The sequence below is a fragment of the Danio rerio genome, chromosome 25 (genome assembly GCF_052040795.2).
Source record: "Danio rerio strain M-AB ecotype USA chromosome 25, GRCz13ab, whole genome shotgun sequence".
NCBI lineage: Eukaryota > Metazoa > Chordata > Actinopteri > Cypriniformes > Danionidae > Danio > Danio rerio.
In genome coordinates, this window is record NC_141045.1 from 20467622 (window position 1) to 20492881 (window position 25260).

Consider the following 25260-nt stretch of genomic DNA (forward strand, 5'->3'; position numbering starts at 1 on the left):
ACCAAATGAATGAAATGAATGGACCGCTTATATAGATTCCTTGTTTCTCTATTTCTCTATTTCTCTCTATTTCTCTTGTTTGGCTATTGGTTGGAACGAATTGTGATGAGTGACATGGCATTAGATCTTCCTGGTAGAACTTGGAAAAACTACATTTCTGAAAGCAAAAGAGGGTCCAACCCAGTACTAGTAAGGTGTATAAAGTTGCCAGTTAGAGTAATATTAAAAATATCTTAATTATGCAATAAATTGTATTTGATTTTCTAATTCCGTGTAAAATTTTTATTCTTTTTCGGCTGCCTCATTACAGAAAAGAAAGACTAAGAACATTATGTTGTTCAATATCTAGATTTTCTATCAATAATATAATAAAACAAACACCTTTTTAAATAGTACATTTCAGTGTCATTTCACCTCTTATTCATATTAGTATGCATAATGTATTTATTTTATTTGTGCATTTCTTTAAAATGTGCTGAATTAGATTTGGAAAGCGCTGCAGAAATTGATCAGGTAGGAAAATTAGTTCAGTTTTGGTCAGGTGTTATGTGCCTATTCCCATTTCACTTTAATTTTATTCAGTATCTTGAAGAGTCAGGGTTTCACAGATTTGACCAAGTAAACTTGTCATCTTACATGTTAAGAAATTAATCTTTAGGGAGACAAAAGATAAGCCAGAAATCCTTCCCTAATTGAATGTTGCTTTTCCACGCTATACATTACAGAGAGCATGAATTGTTCAGTTCACCACTAAACCTCCTTCACATTCACTCTGATTATGGAGGACATTTTGACTTCGGTGCCAGCTTTCCCGGCTCTTGATAGCAGGGTTATGATGTTTTGACTGGGTTTGGTTCAGCATGCGGGCTCATCTGCAGAGCTCGGCTGGAATGTGGCTAGATTAGCAAAGCGATGACGTTAAATTGACTGTTTAGAAGCTCTTTAATCCCTCAGGGAGATGTCTAAATCAGGCTTGGGTGATGGCAAAGATTGCAGAGTACATACTAACACACAGTGTAGTCTACTGCCAAACATAGTGGCAGTTCAAATGAAAATATGACTAGCGTAGCACACCCACGCTGTCGCGCACTAGCCTTGTTGCTGGGGTAAAAAGGCAAGTGGAGGAGGCGAAGTAAATGAAGTCCACACACATCCTCTGCTCACAGCTGCCAGAAATGTTTCACTGACAGCATGAAATTGGTCTGAAAGCCCGGCAAGAGGCCGTGAAATGTGTGTCAAAAGCTTTTACGCAGCGGTCACATTAGCTGAGGCGATTGAAATAGAAACCTGCTGTAGGATTTAAACACCTCTTTTTTGTGTCAGAGAGTTAACGAAGCGCTCGATTCAGGCGTCTGAAGCTAGCCGGCTAAATTGGTGCTGCCCTTCTGCTACTGTGGTGTAATTTCCCCATTTTCCACTGAATAAGAGCTTGTTTTCTCACTCCAATTTCGCACCTCTAATTGCTGTATTTTGCCTCAACCAGCGTCTTTATTTTGCTTTTTTCCCCTCAGCAATCTTTTTCAGCATTGCGGTCAAGGGATTTTAATGTTGTTAAAGGTTAAGCGTTCACAGCAGTGCTTTTTTTTTGTATAATTTTTGTACTGTTAATATGTTTTTATTTTCATAATTTGCTTATATCTTTATATTTTTAGCTTTGACTTTAGTTTAAATTTAACAATTGTGTTTTATGAATATTGTTTTCATTTAGATTTTTGTATTTCAATCTGAAAATCATACACTTAAAACAGTTCTTCAAAAATAAATAAATCCCTATAAGAGCAACTAAATATTTACTCGTCCATATACTCCTACAATAACAAATGCTTTTACCTGGTTTGAAATGAAGCAGGATAAAGCACAAGCTTTAAAAAATTCTAGTTTTAAAAATGTGAATTTTATGTCATAAATTGTTTGTTTAGTTTGTAGTATATTTTTGAAATATTATTTGTAATATTTAATTTAATAAGCGCTATCCACTGTGCCACCGTGCCACCCTGATTTGAACATTTAGAAACTAAATTACTAAAACTAAAAACAAGAAATAGTGACTGTAATGCAGAATACAATCGAAAGTGCTATATACAGTGGGTATAGAAAAGAATCACCCCCCTTTAAAATAATAAAATTGTTGCATTGTAGCCTGAAATGAAGACAGACACAGTTTTGTTTTTATCTAGGTGTAATTATTCAGTACAGTGTATAACATCTATGTAAAAGATATAACACCAACATGTCAGAAAACAATTAACAAGCATAAATCACTCTGTTGTGAAAAGGATCACCCCCCCCTCCTAAAAATTACTGGTAAACTCAATCAGGTGTAGCTAATCACCTTCTTAATGACTCACAATGCCATTTCACTTTCATTGTTGGTCAATTTGATTAGCTCAGCATAAAAATAGCTTTATTGTAGCATTTCAACCCTAGGTAGTGCAACTGAAGCAAACCATCAACTATGGGTGGCAAGGCATTGTCAAAAGATCTCAGGGATAAAGTTGTGGCCAGACACAGGTCAGGGGAAGGATACAAAAAAATTTCAAAAGCTTTATTAATGCCTAGAAGCACAGTGAAATCCATTATTAAGAAGTGGAAGGTATTTGGTACAACACAGACCCTTCCTGGATCAGGACGTCGCTCTAAACTGTATGAAAGAGCCAGGAGAAAACTGGTCAGAGAGGCAACCAAGAGGCCTACAACAACTCTGAAGCAGTAGCAGGAATTTATGTCAAAGAGTGGTTATTGTGTGCATGTGACAACAATATCAAAAATTCTCCACAAATGTGGCTTGTATGGCAAGGTTGCATGAAAAAAGCCTCTTCTTAAGAAAAGCAACATAAAGTCGAGACTGAGCTTTGCCAAAATGCACCTAGAAGATTCCGAGGCCACATGGAAAAAAGTGTTATGGTCAGATGAGAAAAAATTTGAATTATTTGGCCTCAACACCAAACGATATGTCTGGCGGAAATCCAATACAGCTCACTATCCAAATAACACCATACCTACCGTAAAACATGGAGGTGGAAATATCTTGTTATGGGGCTGTTTCTCTGCAGCAGGAACTGGAGCACTTGTCAGGATAGTTGGAAAAATGGATGGGGCAAAATACCGACAAATTCTTGAGGAAAATCTGCTGCCCTCTGCCAGAAAGTTATCATTGGGAAGAAGGTTTACTTTCCAACTTGACAACGACCCAAAGCACACAGCAAAACTGACCACACAATGGTTAAAGGAGAAAAAGGTGAATGTCCTGGCATGGCCAAGTCAGAGTCCAGACTTAAACCCCAATGAATATCTGTGGAATTACTTGAAGATTGCAGTCCACAAACGGACACCATCAAATTTAACTGAACTTGAACAGTTCTGCAAAGAGGAGTGGGCTAATATTGCAAAGTCTAGATGTGCAAAGTTAGTAGAAACGTATCCCAACAGATTAAAGGCTGTAATTAAAGCAAAAGGTTATTCAACCAACTACTGAAACAAGGGGGTGATTCTTTTTCCAACCCATTGATTTCGTTTTTATTTGTTCATTTTTTTTAGACATGTTGGTGTTATATATTTTGGTTGTGTGTTATAAGTTGCACCAAGTAAATACAGTTTGATAAAACAAAACTGTGTCTGTCTTCATTTCAGGATACAATGCAACAAAATGTAATTATTTTAAAGGGGGGTGGTTCTTTTCTATACCCACTGTAGCGACTGTGATGTTGTGCATTCGGTCAAGCAATCACACGACAACATTACAGTATCAGAGAGAGGTAAAAGCCTTCCTTTGTGCCTTTCCAGCTTGCCTTGTCTTTTGGATGCCCCAATTTCACTGTCACATGCATGTGGAGATCTGCTGACCTTGCGTTTTATCGATTTGGATGATGCTGCGGCTGACATAAGATTGGGTTTCATATTATGTAGCAAGATATTGATGTTCTCAGAGTAATACAATACACTGCTTTGTTGAATTTCCACTCTGTCTCATTTGCAATCATTTGCTGTTTCACAATAACCTAGATTCTGTAGCTTTAGTCTTTGTTGCAGTGTCCGAAGTACACACTTTATTGTACTGAATACGCACTTATAGTGTACAGTTTTTCAATCGTGATAGTATTTTTTTTTAAATACTTGATGATATAATATTAATTAAATAAAATACCAATTAAGTGTAGTTACTTTTGTAACTTTGTGTTGCCTCGCATTCTAAAACCACCATAGTAAAATCATAATGCTAGCATGCTTAATGTTAGTTTATATGCTGTTTACAACATATAGCTTCCTCCGTATAGATATAAACAGTGAAAATATTTAAAACCACTCAACTGTTTAAAGTCCAGAAGTTGCTGCAGAGTTATATTTCAGTACGATGATGTGTTTCCAACTGAAATGGAATATTGAGAAGGGGGTGGGGTTTTGTTTTTGTGCTTCTTCACTCATTTTTACAACAAATAAGGACTACCATTGCAGAGTGGAAGCAGACGTTCAGATTTTGATTTATTTCAGTGGATTAACGTGTTTTGGCAGATTAATTAAGACTAACCGTGTGAGCTTAATTGCAAAACAGTCATTGTAAATAATTTTCATGCTGACTTTAAACCGTTTGTAAAAGTTGCAGTTAAACACAGATTCTTTAATGATAAAGTTAGCATTTGGGTTGTTGGTATTAGGAAATATACTTATAAACATTGGTCGGTAAATAGCTGGTTAGTGTCATGCTGAATGTGTAACAGAGTTGATAATATTAGCGTTATTAGTTTGTTGTGTTGTTGTAACTCAACGTTGGGTCAAATAAGGAAAAACCTATCTGTTGGACATATTTTTTTTAGTTAAATTGAAATAATTAATCATAATATTATTAATAAATAATTAAAATAATAACATTTGAGTTTTACCATTTTTTTAATGCTTTCATTCAATCTCTGGGTCTGGCGGGAAAACTTTTAGCTGAGCAGAAATCATTGAATCTGATTTGACCATTAGCATCTCGATCATGAAAATTTGACAATTGTTCTGTTTAAGGCTTTACTATTCTATGGTTACATTGTGTGCTAAGACCAATAGAAAATTAAAAGTTGCTATTTTCTAGGCAGATATGGCTAAGAACTATAATTCCTGTAATAATCAAGCAACTTTACAGCTATGGCTATAACAGGTGCAATGATATTTTGCATCGCTTGAAAAAAGTCACTAGCTAGGTTACAGTGCTGTGAAATTGCGGCTGCTACAGTCATGGTACAGCAGCAAATTCCCTTGAATATTTGCCAGAATGAGAGTAAAGTTCTGAGACATAGCCTAGAAAAGGGCAACTTTTTATTTTACTTTACATCTTAGTACACATTGAAACTTCAGAAGAGTCAAGTTTTAAATAGCAAAATTATCAACATCGTTTTTTTTTTTTTGAGATGCAAATGGTCAAATCCAATTGCATGATTTTATAAGTTAAGTTAAAAATGCTCCCACCCGATCTGTAGATCAGCTGAATGCATTAAAAAATTTGTTAAACTCAATGAATATGACATGAAATACATGGTATCCTGTAGTAAAATTATTTTAGAAGACATTTTAATTTAGAGAATATGTGAATATGCAAGTGTCACAGCATGAAATGTTTGAAGTTTGAAACTTTGAAATGTTGCTCAAGCAAATTCAGTCCAGTTGGGCTGTTTTAGGTTGTCCAGCTCTTAACACTTGGAGGGAAGTGTCGCCCGCTGACCTCTGGATGTTTGGAAGTGTTTCAGTGTGTCTGAGCTCTGCGTTGACCGTCTGCACTCCACAGATAATCCCCTTGATTTCCTTCAGTTATACTGGAATGTTACATTCTTCTGACTGCAATCCTTGCTTGTTTTCCCCACAGCGTATAATGCACTCTCTGGCATGTGAGGAGTGTTATGTGAGTCATCTTGTTGACGTTTTAGTGCATTTGACACAGTTTATATTTGAAGCATGTTCGTGATGTGACATGGTCCCTCGTAAATGGATTAGGGAACTTGCAGTCAGATGGTGTCCTGGTCTCCAATATCCTCTTAAAGAGCGACTGTAAAGATCCAGTCTTTCTGGGATTATGCTGTGTCATACACGTGTGCAAATGGGATTGCAATTCTAGGTTGCTAAAGATTTTAACTTGATGTCTGTCTGCCCTCAATTTTATACATCTGTACAACAGTATTACTGGTCAGAGATGTTTCTACTGGATTACGATGTAAACGTGGTGAAAATGCCAAATAAATTGGAATTATGCATGCAGCTCATATAACAAACGTTAAAATGAAAATGTTGCCTAGGCAAAATGTATGGCAAAAAAATATTTCAAAACAAAAAAAATCTATATTAATATTTCTATAATTTTAGATTTTTAAAGAAATACATATATATATATATATATATATATATATATATATATATATATATATATATATATATATATATATATATATATATATATATATATATATAAAATTATTTCTTTGGAAGTTTTTCTCTTATTTTTCTTGTTTTATTTTGAGTTTTGTGTGATAAAAAAAAATATTATATACAATAATATTGACAATAACAACAACCAAATGGCTACTTAAACAAATATTTTAATAGCAATGCAAAATATAATAATACTTGCGACCAACACATTATATATACAAACCAATTTTGTACAAAAACATTTTATCAGAACTATTTTCATCAAGACATTATTGATAGTAGATTTTTTTTGATAAATAATTTTTTGAACATTTTAAATATATGTATGATTGTCTTTTGTCTTTAGTTAATAATACAAGACATCCAATTTCATATCATACTAAATTGACAGGAAGTTGTAATTGCAGAATAAAGGCCCACAGGCATATCGACAGATAATAATATAAATCTGGATGTAATTCGAAATTTTCATCCATATGAGCCAGCGTTATTTAGAGGTAGTTAACTGGGAATAACATGTTGCGACTGATCAATTAGAAGCGAGCATTCCAGGCAGCCATGTGAGAAAAAATTATAACAAACTTTTAATAATCCACTTGTGGAAATAAAATGTCAGTATATGGGCCAGATAATCATGCATCATCACTCATTGTAAATCATAAAATTCTAATTCATGAATGAGCAGACTAAATTTTCATCATACTAAAAACCTTTTGCTGTCAAGTGTGTAAGACCTATTGGTTTGAAAAATAGGGACAGCCATTAAGTATATACAAAGTTGTTTTTGATGCTTGAAAAGCCCTTTTCATTTTTGACCCACATACTGTATATAGTATGTTCTTTACTTTAGACCAGGGGTGTCAAACTCAATTCCTGGAGGGCACAGTTTAGTTCCAACCCTGCTCCAACACACTTACCTGTAGGTTTCAAACAAGCCTGAAGGACTCAATTAGTTTGATCAGGTGTGTTTTAATTAGGGTTGGAACTAAACTGTGCAGAGCTGCGGCCCTTTTGGAACTGAGTTTGACACCTGTGCTTTAGACCTTTGTAGAAGCTGCATGCTACCAATGAGCGCCACCTAGAGCTCACATACCAAACTGTTTTGCTTTTTAAAACTTGATCTTTACAGGACTCTTCTGTTTGTTTCAGATGTGAATGACTGTGCGGGTCAGCCCTGTCTAAACGGAGGCACCTGTCAAGATCTTGATGGGGACTTCAACTGTAAATGTCCCTCGCCCTATGTTGGAAAACACTGCAATCTGCGTAAGTACATCAACACATGCACATTCACAGTTATAACATATTGGGCGTTTCAGTCGATGACTTCATTCAGCACACGATGTCTGTGTGTCTCCCCTGTGAATGCACTTATCACACTGTTTATCCATATGGAGCCTGTTTTGACTCTTCAACACTTCAATGTCTGCCAGGCCTGTAGACAGATATTAAATCAAAGGTATATTTTTCAAAATAATTCAAAAAATTTTATGAAAAGTTACTTTTAATAAGGTTGCTTAATGGATTCATGTTACCAGTACCAATACATGACCATATATGTTCTTCTAAACTTTGGGATTGTGAATTGATGGAATAGTAATACCTCTTAATATTTTCTTTTGTATTTTTCTTCTTCTTTTTTTTACATAGAATAAATTTCATAATTTATGTTCAAGAAAACAACACATGAACTCTCTTCTTTTACAAACCACATCCTAATATAAAGACTGGCATTTTAATTAACAAGCAGTTTCTGCAGCATTTGGCCCACTGAAAGCAATCACTGCGAAATGGAACTAAAAGATGCCATATTGTTGCAAATCATTTTAAATAGTGTTAATGAGGAATTCTTTTATATTTTGAATGAAATGTGTATCACTTAGGTACTTGAGCTCGGAGCAAGTAACTACTGAAAAAGGGATACAAACCTTGACTTATTCATGTTGCCAGATATTTGTTGAAAAAACAGCAGCTAATAATAAATCCAATTTAAAAAGTGAATTTACTTTGTTGACTTTAGAGACCTGTTGGTTTTAAAGTGATTAGTTGACTTTACTTTTAAATAAAAACAGTAAGTAAACCCATTGCATTAAAATTATTTAATAAATAAACAAAAATTAAGTCAACTTTACAGTTCTAAGTTCCAACTGGTTTACTCACTTTTAGGTATTTATTTTATATTTAGGTTTATTCATTTTTTTTAGGTAAAGTAATTAAATGCCTTTTACTATGTAACAATAATTACGAAAAACTATTTTAAAAAATAAAAAATGTTTTTCTTTTCTTAAAAATGTTCTAACTTGAATTGCTGTAAAAAACAATTGGAAACATGTATTTTCATTTATTCATTTATTCATTTTCTTGTCGGCTTAGTCCCTTTATTAATCTGGGGTCGCCACAGCGGAATGAACAGCCAACTTATCCAGCGTGTTTTTACGCAGTGGATGCCCTTTCAGCCACAACCCATCTCTGGGAAAAAATGTATTTTTTAAAGTACTTTATAGTATGTTGCCATATAGCAACAGCATCCAACAGTGGATCTAACTTAGAAATGTCAAATTTAAAACTTTCCTAAAATTAATAACTTTGTTGTTTAAAATGATTTAATTGGAAAATGAACAAAAGTATTATGTTGCCATAAACATATATATAGCTTTTAATAACTTGATTGGTTTATAAGTCAATATGGTTTGACTTCATAATTTGGTTTATAAATAGTAAGCCTATAGACCCTTAAAATAAGCAGACATGGCAACACTACACGTGTGCACAAACCATGATGTTTGGGTTGTCTGTGGTATAATTCAAATTCCGAACAAAACGATATATGACTAGTAATGAATAGTGAGAATCAGCAGTTATTAAGAAATATTTAATGAAATGTTAAATAATAGTCAAGTCCCTATAAAAAAATTGTTTTACTAGTTTAATAAACACAAAAAATCTATTTTCTTTTATTTATAATTTTTATCTATTTTATGTGGAATTTTTGTCTAGATCTGCCACTGCAGACTGAAATGAATGAGCTAGCTTGCGAGGGACATCCATGTTGCCAGGTCCAGTTATTATAAGCATTTCATCATTTAACTTCTATTTTTAATTAAGTTATTCCGGCATTAATAAAGAGCCAAATTAAGGGCTGGGTTAGAGGTTCCAGTCTTTTTTGCAAAATACAAGATTTAAACTTAATTTTGAGTGAATTTTTCAAGGGATTGATTTTGCTGGTTTTTTAATAACAACATCTGACAGCACTGCACTTAATCTGACAGGTGGCACTCAAAAAATCTGCACAGATAGTCTATTACTGAGGAAACCACTTTTGGTAAGACAAAGGCAACGATCACCATGATATTATCTGTACGAAGTGGTTTTAAATATCATCAAAACAGATCTGTAAAACAGCAGAAATTACACTGGCCAGGATGAAGGCTATGCTATTTTATTAAGTTTTGAAGCTGCGTAGTTTTACATTTACAAATTACAAAGCCATGCTAAAATTCCTAAACATTCACAAAGAACAAGCTCTTATTTTTTATTCATAAACCAGTTCTTAATGAAAATGTTTACAGCAAAAAGTGTTGCCGTGAACCAACATTAAATATCTACATATATCCTGTCTACAGTCATGTCTGTGTCGCTTCTGTGACATATGCTCATCACACTGTCTCTCCATCTGTGAGTCTGTTTGTCTCTCGAGCATCTGCTTATGTCTGCTTCTTTTTCCCAGGATGCATCTCTCTGCTGGGAATGGAAGGAGGAGGAATTGCTGAGTCTCAGATCTCTGCATCTTCAGTGTACTATGGCATTCTGGGACTGCAGCGATGGGGACCCGAGTTGGCTCGGCTTAATAACAAGGGACTTGTTAATGCTTGGACCTCTGCAACGCATGACAAAAACCCCTGGATTGAGGTAAACATGTTTTTTTTCAGTTTGAGCACTTTTTTTGCTGTCTTCAGTAGTTTGTTGATGCTAGTTCTTGTTGCATATCCTGTTTTTCTGTTCTGACTGTAAAAAAAACAGCCTGGTCTGGTTTGTATACAGTTGACTGAACACCTCAAATTTATGTAGAGCTTTGGGAAAAAAATCACTATGATTAATAGTTATGTGTTTGAGTAAAACATAATTTTTGCTTTGTTCTGCAATCTACTTTTGACATTTTATCCAAACATAAATTAAAAAATGTTTTCTGCATAAAACAATATTTTATATTTATTTTAGACCACACAAAAGTAATATTTTTCTTTAGAAATGTAAAAAAAACCTGGTTAAAAACACTAAACACTTTATTTTTTCTTTTGAAAAAAATCATATTTGAAAGAAATGTTAGCAGACCTTTATAGAATAAAACCAAGATTTACATTTGACCCAATAAGTCCAGGACATCCAGAGAAATTGAGAATTTAAATATTAATTTTTCATAGGTGTATCTTGGTTATGACATTTAACTCACACAAACTATACGCATACACATTATAAAACTAATTATATGATGGGCTTTACTGGTAACATGCAAATTTGGGCTCCAAAAATTAACTATTGAAAGACTTATTTTAAATCTGGTTTTATAATAGGTCAACCTGCAGAGGAAGATGCGCTTCACTGGCATCATTACCCAGGGTGCCAGTCGCATGGGCACAGCCGAGTTCATCAAAGCCTTCAAGGTGGCGTCCAGTTTGGATGGAAGAACCTACACCATGTACAGACCTGAGGGCCAGAGCAAAGATATGGTAATAATCATTTTTTTTAAAATAAAATACAGTATTTATTATTGTGTAGTTATCTATATTATGAGTTGTCTTATTTTACAAACAAAATTTGCTGATACATTTAAACATTTGTCCAATAGAAAAATCAGTAAAAAAGAATCTAGCTAAAATAATTAATAAATTGTAAATAATAAAAAAGTAAATATAAAAAGAACAAATAACAGATTTAATACATCTAAAACCAACATAAAACACTAATAAGTTTGGAAATAAACATAATTAATTATTTCTAATGAAAATATTGTATACAAATGATGTATATGTAGTTTTATTTTATTTTTATTGCTGTTTGGCTCAGACCTCAGTCTGTCTACTGATGTTTTTTTCAACTGCGGGTGGATTTAGTTGGTACTTTGGACTGTGGGGGAAAGCGGAGCACCCGGAGGAAACCCACGCGAACGCAGGGAGAACATGCAAACTCCACAAAGAAAAGCCAACTGAGCCGAGGCTCGAACCAGCGACCTTTTTGCTGCGACAGCACCACCTACTGTGCCACTGCTTCGCCTAGTTGGTTACAGTTGAAGGAAAAAAATTCTAAATGATTTTCCTTTTTCAATCTCTAAAGTTTGTTTATTTCACTTCGCCTCCATAATTTTAAACATATTTTTAAGATGGATTTTCATAGTTGGAAAATTAAGGTCAAGGTATAATTTATTGTCTCCGATAGGAGAAAATAGTTTTATAAAAAAGGTTCTGCTGTACAGTGACACCAACAAGACATACATACATACACATTAAAATCTAGTAAAACAACAACATGTTAATTAAAAAGCCACGAAACGGCATTTGAAAAGTTACAGTAAAGGTCTTAAATTTGTCGTCCTTGCTATAATATAACACTGCTTAAGCATATTTAATAAATATAAAATATATTCATTGTGTCCTCCAGATTTTTGTTGGTAACATGGACAATGATGGGACAAAGACGAATTTGTTCGAGCCTCCAATCATCGCTCAGTTCCTCCGGATTGTTCCTGTGGTGTGCCGTAAAGCCTGTACTCTGAGAATGGAGCTGGTCGGCTGTGAACTCAACGGTAAAATCCTAATGACAACAACAACATTGCATGTTCTACATTCTTATGAATAGATTTATAGGAGCTAAAGCACAAAACACATCCAGTAGTATATGGTAAAACTGCTGTGGTTTCATGGGGGAAAGTGTCATCATTTCCTGCTCCTCTTCATTTGTGGTGAAGTCAAAAACCGCCGTGTGTTTGGATGAAGGAACAAAATCAGCTGTTTGTAAACCGAGACATAAAACTTAAAGACATTTGACTTATTTAGCATGTGACAGAGTTTTCAGCTGCATGCAGTGATGATGAATCACACTGGGTAATTTTTGTGGTATGTGCTTAGTACATGTCGTTCTTCCTTTCTGCTAGCATTTCAAAAAAACTAGCTTGGACTTGATTTTATTATATTATATTATATTATATTATATTATATTATATTATATTATATTATATTATATTATATTATATTATATTATATTATTGTTATTATACTATAACATCTATATAATTATATATTTTTGTTAAGTATAATGATATAAATAAACATTATGGGCCCTATCATACACCTGGTGCAATAAGCCCCGAGACGTGTTTGGCACTATGTGATGCTGTTTTCAGACCGACACAACCCTAATTTTCCCTATATATATATATATATATATATATATATATATATATATATATATATATATATATATATATATATATATATATATATATATATATATATATATATATATATATATATATATTATCTATATCAATTATTATCTATTATTATTTTATTAATAATGCATTATAAAAATTCTATCTAATGCATGAAAGATTTTCCTGTATTAATAAATTCTTATTAAAACTAACATTAAATAAGTATGAAATTGATCAATTAAAAATGACCGATATATTATGCTTAATCATCTGTGTGAAACTCTAATTTTCAGCTAATATAATGTTGCGCATGTCAATGTCTCATTCACAGCATTGCCCACTTCACTCCTCCATGTGTCTCTGAGCAGCTTCACATACACACACAGCGCCGACTGTCGCCTGCATGCGCTTCACACACTCTCAACTGCATGACTGCTTTGGTTTGTGCTGCTTGTGCTGACGCTTCCCATCCATCTCTCTGCCACTTCCCTTTGTCCGCTGTCTCACTTCACAGTGTATTTGAACACGACAGGTTGCTCCGAGCCGCTCGGCGTCAAGTCTCGGCTCATCAGTGACCGGCAGATGACATCGTCCAGCGCTTTCCGCACCTGGGGCATTGAGGCCTTCACCTGGCACCCGCATTACGCCCGTCTGGACAAACAGGGCAAGACCAACGCCTGGACGGCAGCTACAAACAACCGCTCCGAGTGGCTGCAGGTGAGACACGAAAAACTTTTAGGGTTGTAAAAAGAGATGGAGAACATCAGGAGTGTGTCCTAAACTAGAGATAATGATACATTTTGAAGCTGAAGAGGTCATGTGAAGTGAGAGGGCTACTGGTGTCAAGCAAGAGCTTCAGATTTCTGAACCAGAAAAATATGACTGGTAATACGACAAGGAACATTTTTCATTAGAGGGATATATGGACAGACGATGGATGTACAGATAGATGGAAAAATGGATAAGTGGGTGGGTGGGTATATGGATGGATTGTTAAACAGATTGATGGAAAGATAATGATAGATGACGGATAGAAGGTGGGATGGATGATGGATACTGTGATGGAAGTATGAGCATGGCTGGATGGATAGATAGACTGAAGAACAGATAGATGGATGAAAATATACTGTAATTGGATAATCGATATATAGACAGATGAACAGTGACGATGGATGGATGGATGGATGGATGGATGGATGGATGGATGGATGGATGGAAAGATAGATGACTAAAATAATCGATGGACAGATGTGTAGATAGTTGGATGGATGGTTTTTAGAATAATGGATGGATCAATGAAACGACAGATGGAAGGATGATAATAGAGGATGGATGTAAGGAGGGATGGATGGTGTGATGGAAGGATGAGCATGGGTAGATGCATGTATGATGGATAGTTAAACAGATGCATGGATAATGGAAAGTTCGACATGAACAAATAGACGTATGAATAGATGATGGATGTATGGATAAATGGTTACTGTAGATGGATGATGGGTAGATAGAGGGATGAACAGATACAATGATGGATGAATGGATGAAAGTAGATAAAGAAATGTATGGACAGATGTGTGGATAGTTGGATGGATGGATGGATGGATGTGTGAATAGTTCTTAGAATAATGGACTGATGGATGAACAGATAGATGGAAGGATGTTAATATAGTATGGATAAAGGGAGGGATGGTTGATGGATAGTGTGAGGGATGAATGAACATGTGTAGATAGACAGATAAACAGATGGATGTTTGAATGGATGATGAAAAGTTAGACATGAACAAATGGATGAATAGATGATAGATAAGATAACACCCATACACACTTATCCACACACACACTCATACATTATGGCCAATTTAGCTTATGCAATTCGCTTACAGCTCATGTCATTGGACTGGTCGGGAAACCGGAGCACCCGGAGGAAACCCACGCCAACATGAGAAGAACATGCAAACTCCACACAGAAATGCCAATTGACCCAGCCGGGACTCAAACCAGCGACCTTCTTGCTGTGAGGCAACAGTGGTAACCACTGAGCCGCCATGCCACCTTCATTTAGACATTTTTATATATTACAATTTCATTTTTAAACTCTGCAAAAGCATACAGAGAAACAAACTAAAAATAAAATTATCACTTACTGTATACTCGCCAAAAGACAACAAAAAGGGATGTAAACTTCTGAACAAGATGATGCATCATGGAAAACTGATGTTCTACATAAAATTCAGAAAGAAAAAGTTTTTAGATGTCATTTTTCTGTAGAGAACCCTCCTTAGATTAGATAAATATTTAGATTAAGTTCCAAAGCTTGAGTAATCTAACAAAATGCATTGCAATTTATTAAAAAAAAAAAAAAAAGTATTTGTAATCTGCAGTGAAAAAAATGGCTTTGGATGAATCTATGACACATTTGTTTTTCATAATTCTGAAATGAACAGAAAGTTCAACAGAACAACATTTGTGTCAAATGAAAATCTTTTGCAACATTATAAATGTCCTTACAGCCCATTTAATGTATCATTGATGAATAAAAATGTCTATTTCTGTATGACCTCAAACTTCTAAACTTATATATCACTCTGACTTTAAAACGAATGAGTTTTGTAGCCTGAAAGGAGGATCTCCTGGATTCTGTCCACACTGAGTCAGTGTTTCTTCTCTCGTCATCTGGCTCATAACTGTTTGCATAGGAAATTAATTCAATGTTGGCCGTCACTTTGGGATCGTCACACATTCACACATTGAATGACCTTTTTAAGGCTGAGCGCAATCGAATCACCGTTGATTTTCAATCTTTGGATCTTTTAAAGCATTGCTTTGGGATGTCATCATTTACACACAACACATCTGGAGGCCAATAGTAAATCTTTCTTAAAGGGATAGTTCACCCAAAACTGAAAATTCTCTCATCATATAGTCACCCTTCACTTGTTTCAAACCGGTTTAAGTTTGTTTTGTATGTTTAACACAAAGACGTTTTTTCAAAAATGCTAGAAACCGTTACCCATTGACTTCCATAGTGTTGTTTTTTCTACTATGAATGTCAATAGTTACCAGTTTATAATATTCTTCAAAATATCTTCCTTTGTGTTCGACAGAAAAAAGAAACTTATAAACATTTGGAATCACTTGAGGGTGATAGGGAGTAAATTTTGGGTGAACTTTAAAACAAATGATTGTAACTAAATGTCAGTTTCTGATGTAATGCCTCTTGCTGAGTTGTTTTGATCTGTGTGTTTTAGGTGGATCTGCTCAGACCAAAGCGCATTACAGGAATCATCACACAAGGAGCCAAAGACTTCGGCAATGTGCAGTTTGTATCTGCCTATAAAGTGGCTCACAGTGACGACGGCCAACACTGGACGATACTCAAAGAAGACAAGACCAAAACAGATAAGGTTGGGTTCTAAACACAATTTAATTCATTATGTGAAATCAGCGTGAAATTACCTTTAACTTAAAGAAAACCACCCCATAATTTATTCTCAAATCATCCTCTTTATATATATATATATATATATATATATATATATATATATATATATATATATATATATATATATATATATATATATATATATATATATATCTTCTTTCAGATGAATACAGTCGGCTGTGAACACTGTGCTGTATAATAGTGGTAGTGGCTTTTATTTTAAAGCTTCCAAAAGCACATGCACATCTGTCATAAAGATAACCCATACACCACCAGGGGTTAACACATGTCTCATGAAGCAGATCCATGTGTTAAAACAAAGAAAATCACAATTTTAAATTTAAACTCAATTTTCAGATTTCCACTGACTGCTGATTACACGTTCTCAAACTTCTGACTCAATGTATGAAGCATGACGTAAGACACGTTGGTTGCCAAAGCTCTGGGAGTAGACCAGATGAAGATGACAAACATTGAAATCCTCTGACATTTTAACTTCTTGTTGTTCCAAATAACTGCCAATTAGTTTAGGGGAATTCAAATATTGTGTTTTTTGTGTGATCAAGTTCATTTTTTTAAATGGAGACGTGTGACATAAACATGCAAACAGGCAGAGACGCTACTCTGCACACGGGGTGTCATGTCACAAGAACCAACCAATCAGCTTCAGACTTTGTGACACTTTTCAATTTTTTTATTAATAACATTTGTATCAGAGGTACGGCAAGGATTTGTCAGTGGTAGGGATGCAACAATTAACCAGTTTTACTATTAACTGCTGCTTACTAATTCGTCACTGTTAATTAATTGTAAAGGCTTCACAACATCGCGTTACTGCACAGAACAAAACTGCTGCAGTTAAACAAAGCTATACCAACTGTGTGCTAGTTTAAAGTTTTAACTATGGCTGAGGCTGTTCACTAAGGGCCGTTCACACATCCCGTCTTTTGCGTGAACAAGTGGAAATGCAGCGATTAACCGGTTTCTCTATTAACCGCACTTTAATTCATCATGGTTAATTAATCGTAAAGACTTCTCAACACTGCATTTCAGCACGGAACAAAACTGCTGCAACTAAACAAAGTAATGCCAACTGTGCAGTAGTTTAAAGTTCCTAGATTGTAGACCGAAGCTAATACTCTATGCACTCTGGATTAACTATGGCTGAGGCTATTAACTAATGGATGTTCAGATGTTGCGTCTTTTGTGCACACAAGTTTGTTATTTCTTGTCTTGCACGCATATTGGGAGTGACATGCACATGGTGCGCACATGGCACGACCCTAGTTAAAAGAATCATATGACATAGCATAGCTATGTGCAAGTTCGCTATTTGGAAAGTTTGCCATTTTGGCAGCAACATGCACGAAGCGCACAAGTGACGTGACATGCTTATGTTTTCCAGGCACACCTAGTTGAAGAAAAAGAGCGAGTCATGTGACAAGATCTGGACCGATCAACTTCATACTTTTGTTTTCTAATATTCAGCTTAGAGTTACATTAGACAAATACAATTTTTTTATTTTTTCGTATTGTTATGTATTTATTTATTATTTATTGTTCTGTCATTTATTTTCAGTGTAAAACTCCCACATAGCTAAATTTCTCTGGCCCAGCTCTGGCCCACACAATCAGGTTTTGCTTGGCCCACATGCCGCAGTGAATTACGGTACATGACTGGACCAAATCTGGCTTCCAGACAAGGGCCAAACACGGACCATATCTGGGCCAAGTCTCAGCCAAGTTAATAACTCATAACTGGGCCTGAACTGGGCCAGATAGGTTGGTGTGTCACGATTGCAATGAAATTGGTAAACCCATGGAGTGATGCGCTTTAGGCACACTATGGGCACGCTTTTTCTCAAAGTGACCTGATTGGTAGATTTTTTTTTCTTTACTCAAAAATGATTTTAGTGTATTTTAAATGTGGGTCAAGACTGGCCAAACACACATGACCCACTTTCAAATTTTTAAATCTGGGCCAAATACTACGTTTTTCATCTGGCCCAAATCTTGTGTGCCGCCTTAAAGACGGTGCCACCTCAGCCAAACCCGGGCCATGTTTGGCCCACATGCTGTATGCCAGTGCCGGATGAATGCCTGCTGTGCCAGCTTTATGCCAAATCTGGGCCAGAATTCTTTGCTACTAGGGCTATAACATATGGTTAGATACCAAAAACTTTTTCACTTATTTTGAAATCCAAAGAAAAATGGACTGTTGTTTTTTTTTAATTATTCTTATTTTGTGCTGGGTGATGCAGTGGAGCAGTAGGTAGTGCTTTCGACTTACAGCAAGAAGGTTGCTGATTTGAGCCTTTGCTTGGTCAGTTGGCATTTCTGTGTGGAGTTTGCTTGGTCTCTGTGTGGGTTTCCTCCGGGTTCTCTGGTTTCCCCCACAAGTCCAAATAAATGTGACATAGGTGAATTGGGTAAGCTAAATTGTCCGTAGTGTATGTGTGTGAATGAGTGTGTATGAATGTTTCCCAGTGATGGGTTGCAGCTGGAAGGGCATCCGCTGGGTAAAACATATGCTGGATAATTTGGCGGTTCATTCGGTGGTGGTGACCCTAGATTAATAAAGGGACTAAGCCGAAAAAAAATGAATGAGTGAATGAATGATTTTGTCCTGTATTCATTTGTTACTGATCAGCAAATTATAAGGAGTTTTCATGTGATTTTCTAAACTAGTAGTGTTTTGAATCGAATGAATGCATAATAATCATGATAACCGTGAAACCATGATTATTTGCATCCATTGCTTTCTTAGTCAGTGATTGTTTCTCAGATGGTCCAGCTGATATGTCACAGGAGTGTGAGCTCAGAAGTAGATTTAAATTGGTGAAGGAAGTGATGTTGCCTCACAATATCCAATATGTGGTTTTAGACCTGATGTGTGAACAGCCCCTATCTAAATTTGTCTACAGTCACAGAAGCTGCCGCTATAAATTCTTCTTATAAGTTGTCTAGATTAGAGCTTGCATTCAGCAGCCCCTGGAAGCCAATGATTTGTTTTCATAACTTAAACATTTGAAATATTTTTGTTACAAAAATCGATCTGCTTTATAAGACATGCACTAACTCTCTTTTGGTGTATGGGTTATTTTTACTATGGATTTATGTGATTTTGGAAATGGCAAAAATTGCCACTACCCAACACCGTCATACAGCATAAAAAAACAGGAAAATATTTAAAACTACACTGTTTACTTCTGTGTTCATCTGAATGAAGATAGAGACATACACAGAGGATGTATTGAGGGTGAATCATTTGTAGGGTAGTTTGATTTTGAGGATCCCTTTTAATATGTGTTTTCCATCAATAAACATTCAGTTTAACTTTTTAAATTGTCAAACCAATAAAAACTTAATCTATAGAAACATTGTAAGTGTAAAATAGTAAAAGAAAATTAAAAATGTTATAAAAATAAAATGTTTTAATATGTGCAAAAAATTAAATTAAGTTAACCTGTTAATATTTAACATTTAAATGTAATTTTCACAAAAAATACAAATTGGGTCACACATTGCTGCATTTAATTTATATTATTTTTAAATTAAATTTATTTGTTTTTATGCTAGTTACTAAATAGTCAAAACTGCTTAAATTACAAGTAGTTTCAAAATTCTTTATTGAAAGAAATCTGTAAATTAAATTAAATAAACATTAATATTAGCTGGAAAATAATAAAACTAGAAGGAAGGTTTAAAATGTTCTTTTAGCTATTCATTAAATTGTTTAATTTTGTTAATGAATTAATAAATTTGTTTAGCCTACTAAAATCTATCTATCTATCTATCTATCTATCTATCTATCTGTCTGTCTGTCTGTCTCTCGACCTATCTACAAAATTCTGAGATGGACTAATTAATTATTTAAAAAAAACAACTTGAAACATTCATAAGATCACCTTTAAAGAAAGTAATGCAGCTTTTTCTGAATGATATGATCAGTTGGCTGCACATTTTCTCCTTTTGCCTCCTCTCTCCGTCAGATTCGTCCTCATCTCACCCCGTCTTAAATCTTTTCTTCCTCACCTGCAGATCTTCCCTGGCAACAGTGACAACAACGTGCACAAAAAGAATGTGTTTGACCCGCCCTTCTACGCGCGATTCGTCCGCGTGCTGCCGTGGGCGTGGCATGAGCGCATCACTCTGCGAATGGAGCTGCTGGGCTGCGACGAGTAAACCCCGCCCACTTCTCTCTCAACCTCTCCTCTCTATTTCTCCTTCTCCCTCTTTATACTTCCCATCATTCCTTCTTTTCTCAAACACACCTGCACTGCCTCACTCTCAGCAACAGAGGTCACCATCGCCACACGAGCCAAACCACCACCAACAACACACTAAGCTCAAACCCACAGCGTCACCCTTCCTAAAACAATTCAATACTTATATACAGTGTTCTCCGCTAATATTGGCAGCTTTGGTAAGTAAAACTATATTTTAAAATATATGTTTATATATATTGGCATTAGTGAATATGAGCAAGGAATACTGGGGTGAAAATGAGCGAGTTTGTCTTGATATTACCTCATATTTATATTTTAAAAGGTTAAATATCAATGTGAATATACTTATTCCTTGAGGTCACAATATTTGTGGCACAAAAATGTGACCCTAGACAGCAAAGCCAGTCATTAGAGTCTAAAAAGAGTTTTTTTTTTTAAATACATTATTTGAATCTGAATAAATTAGCTTTCCACTGATGTTTGATGTATGAGGATATTACAATATAAGGTTGTGATACAACTGGTATAACATCTACAATCTGAGGGTTAAAAAAATCAGAAAATTGCTTTTAAGGTTGTCCAAATTAAGTTCTTGACAGTGTATACTAATCAAGAATTACATTCTGATAAATTTACTGTACACTGTAAAACCCAAAAAGTTAATGTAACTCAAAACAGTTGAGGAAACCAATTGTAACAAACCATTTAAGTTTAAAAACTAATCCTAATGACAACTGTGAACTCACTTGATTTTAATAAATGGATCAGTTTGACAGTAAAACCAGATACATGAAGAAAACTCAAACCAACTGAGTACTGTAAAACCCAATAAGTTAAGGCAACTCAAACCATTTGAGTTAAAAAAACTAATCTATAAGAGTACCGTGAACTTACTCCATTTAAGTTGAAGTAATGAAGTATTTAATTAATTCATTATCTTCAACACTGAGTTCAAAACTCTTTTCAAATGAGTAGAATTAATTTTCAGTAAATTTTGAGTTAACTACACTCCTTTCATTTGATAAAGTGGAAATATGATCTTTGCTTTATATTTTAACGTTTTTTGGCATTAAAGAAAAATGTATAATTTTGACCCATAAAATATGAAATTAAGCAATATATTTTCAGGCACGTAGCCAGCCTGGTGAAAGCGGTGGTTCTTTTTTTTTAAGTAGATTTTTATTTTTATTTTATTTTTTACCTCATTTTGAATGTGATTATGAGGTTTAAATACTCCATTCTGTGACATTTTAGGCACTATTTTCAGCTGGATTGGCTTGTTGGATGATCATCAAAACCACGATTTTTGATGGATCAAACGTCTTTCTAAAAATAAAGATTAAAACACAAATTTATTACATCTTATATCAGTAGAAAATAAATTTCAGACAATTGTCATTTATTAGGCAAATCACAAACTGGCCAGCACATTCAGCTTTCATCAGTCAGAATTTTATATTACAGAGCTTCACAATATTTTCCAAGTCTAAAAAGTACATTTGAAATTTCATGGATAACCACAAAAGCCTAATTAGTATTCAAATTAATTGCTATGTGATTGATAATTTTTTTCTATCAAGAATAATGTCCAAGATTTAGAATGAATTTTTTCTGTATTTAACAACAACAACAAAGTAGTTGACTTCACTTATGTCACATTCTGCTTGGTCTTAAAGCCTTCGATGGGTTAATTCCACATTTTATGATGGCATAGCTGTCAAAATAGGACAAATGAGCTCATGTATGGGGCAAATTCTGGACCTTTGTCAGTGGGGGGTGGGTGATAAAATGTATCTTTTTTGTTAATATGTTGAACAAAAGATTAAATGATAAAAATACATATTTACCAAAGTTGCCAATATTATTGGAGGACACATTATGCCAAAGTGACAATTCACCCAAAAGTGAAATTCTGTCAACAATTATGTTTTTCCAAACCTGTTTGAGTTTCTTTCTTCCATTGAAAAATAAGATGAAGAAACTTGTAAACCAGTAACCATTGACTTCCATAGTATTTTTCCCCAAATAACATTGTTCATAATATCTTCTTTTGTGTTCAACATAAGAAAGAGACATACATGGTTTGAAACCATTTGAAGGTGAGTAATTGTTAATGTTTAAACTACCTTCTTATTATTTATTCACCCCTATAAGTATTTCAGACCTATTAAACAGCCAATCATAAAGAGGTGATCTTGTAAATAAAAGTAACAGTTTATTACTTTTCATATCAATCAGTGTGTTAGTTTGCTTGTAAATGCATTCAAGCTGTTTTATATCCCACCGTATGAAGTAGTTGAATTAGGTAGTCCGAAAATAATGTTGTGCTCTTTGCTGATTTATATATTATGTAAGGAAAGCTGCCATTTGATCTGTTAAAAACAATGTTTGCTTTAAATCAAGTTTTTTTTTTTTTTTTTTTTTTTTACCGAGCTGCCATATTTTACAGAAAATAAGTCACAGCAGGTCAAAATTGAATTTTTGAGAGGAAAATCATTGCACAATTACATTTTTTATCATTTAAGAATTAATGTAAAGTAGGGTATTACTCACACAGACTATTTGAAATTTGATAATTTGGATCTTCTAGATTTAATAGGTTTATAAATGTTTTATTAAGATTTAATTTGTTTAATTTTACAACCTTTCTATAAAAGAATTTGTCATGTTTTTTTTTTTTTTTTTAAATGACATTTGGTCAAACTAATAAATGTTTTCATTTGTTCAGATTAAAACTAAATCAGGGTTATTTAATCAAATATTGATTTCTAAACTTCTGAAAAAATGTAAACATTCATATTGTTGAAAATATTTATTTAAAATCTAATTAAATGGTGTTTTGTAAACCTTTTTGTGAGGTTTTTGTTACCCCGAAGTGATGATATAAAAACTGTGACTTATATTCCTGAAAGTACGGTAAAGCATTTTTACAACCTCAACTACATTAAAAATGTGACACTCAATTGTCTATTATTATTATTATTATTTGATGATTTTATTTGATTTTGGTGCCTCAGATCTCAGGTGCAGTTGAATCAATTGCAGTGTGCTACTGAATTTAGTAGATTTTTTTAGCGTAATTTTATAACATATCAATTCTGGTACAAACAAAAACCACCTTCAAAAGCCAAAGCGGTCTCATATTTCTTCTGTTAGCAATTTTTTTTTTATAAAGGGCCACACATTTACAGTATAAGCTTTGACGTCCCAGTCGTATAATGAGATGTATGATGGGAGCAAATCTAATTTCAGGATAATTTCTACGGTGGCACTGAATCTGGAATATGACCATCCAATTTCCATAATGTTTTCAAAATGATTGTAATCCCCCCTTGGCCCCCGAAGCATCCACTCGAATAAATTTACACTTTTGGGCTTGTGCAATATGATATGAGTATTAATATGAATTTAATATTAATGGAGCTTAAGGAGAAAATATACGAGCAGTATTCTCTGTAGAGATTTGAAGTGGTTTTCAAGGTAACAAACACTGAAGAATATTCTAATAATCCAGCATGATTTAGGCTGCATGTTTGCTTTTGATCGAGTCATTTTCATTGCAGTAAAGGACTTTATTTCTATTCAGTGTGCTTTTTCTTTTTTTGTATTATTTTTAAATGCCTCGCACTGTAGCACAATTCTTGTGTTCAGATTGTTTAGATGCATTTCCTTGGTATCTCTTGAAATATTTTCCTCATGTTTTCAACTGTAGAAAGAAATAAAGAATATATCAATATTTACGGTCTGTGAATCATGTCGTGTCTTGTTAGGAGTACTCATAGAATCATCTAACAGCAAGGTGGAAAATTTAAATATTCACAATATCTAAAATTAATTTAATAATTAATTATGATATATGAGAACTTTAACATTTTTTGAATGTGTATATATATATATATATATATATATATATATATATATATATATATATATATATATATATATATATATGATTAAGGATTAACATTTGTCTCTGTGTTTTATTAAAAAAACCTTTATAATAGCAATGATATTGATAATGTAAAACAATACATGTATTGAAAAAATTAAATTGAAGGTTTTAGAATAATAATTATGATCAAATTAAAAATGTGTTATTTTAAATGTTATTTTAAGTGTATATTTTCCCGTACAATGTCTCTTCTGTGATTATTGACTAATAGACAGGCTTTATAAAGGCTCAAAGCAGGAAGGCATCAGTGATAGTTGAAAGAATAGCAGGAAAACAGCAGCACCCAATGGGCAATGCCAGGAAGGATTCTTCTGTGGAAAAACAAGGCTATTTTTGAAGAGGTGGCCTTTTGTGGCAAGTATTTTGTCAAGAGCAAACATTCTTTGCTTTCTAATAACATTTCGACAAAGGAAATCTCGCCTCGTTCACTTGACAAGTTTATGAGGGTCGTAAATTGGGTCAGCATTTTAAAAATTCACCCTAGGTGTCAAAACCATCGACAAAAACACAAGTATTACTAGAGTTTTGCTGCGGGAGTTTGTTTGATGGTAGCTGCCAGAGTAAATAAATCAAAAACCCACAAAATGACTAAATTCCGTTCCCTACAATAGCCATTCATAACGGGAAAACTTTGAAATCACTTACATTGTTTAAATCTGACTTTGAACCAAGCCATTCATTTATTTAATGTTTGAAACCTGATTAAACGTAAACTTATTAAGAGAAAACAAAGAGACTTTTACTGTCTGCTATGTCACAGGCTGCAACTGACAAGTTCTTCGAGAGAATCCAAAACATTTACTTACAGTCGTTTCTA

General features: G+C 34.1%; 1 protein-coding gene across 4 annotated transcripts in view; it reads left to right on the forward strand.

Annotated features, from left to right (window-relative positions):
* mfge8b (milk fat globule EGF and factor V/VIII domain containing b) overlaps positions 1–24231 on the forward strand; it is a 43052-nt gene extending 18821 nt beyond the window's left edge. The window contains exons 4-10 of one of the 4 annotated variants that reach the window (XM_087310859.1): positions 7549–7662; positions 10124–10305; positions 10968–11123; positions 12052–12196; positions 13338–13540; positions 16069–16224; positions 20304–24227. In XM_087310859.1, coding sequence (XP_087166985.1) covers positions 7549–7662; positions 10124–10305; positions 10968–11123; positions 12052–12196; positions 13338–13540; positions 16069–16224; positions 20304–20447 — 1100 coding nt within the window. In that variant the 3' untranslated portion in view covers positions 20448–24227. 4 annotated transcript variants of the gene reach the window in all.
* The last annotated feature ends 1029 nt before the right edge of the window (positions 24232–25260 follow it).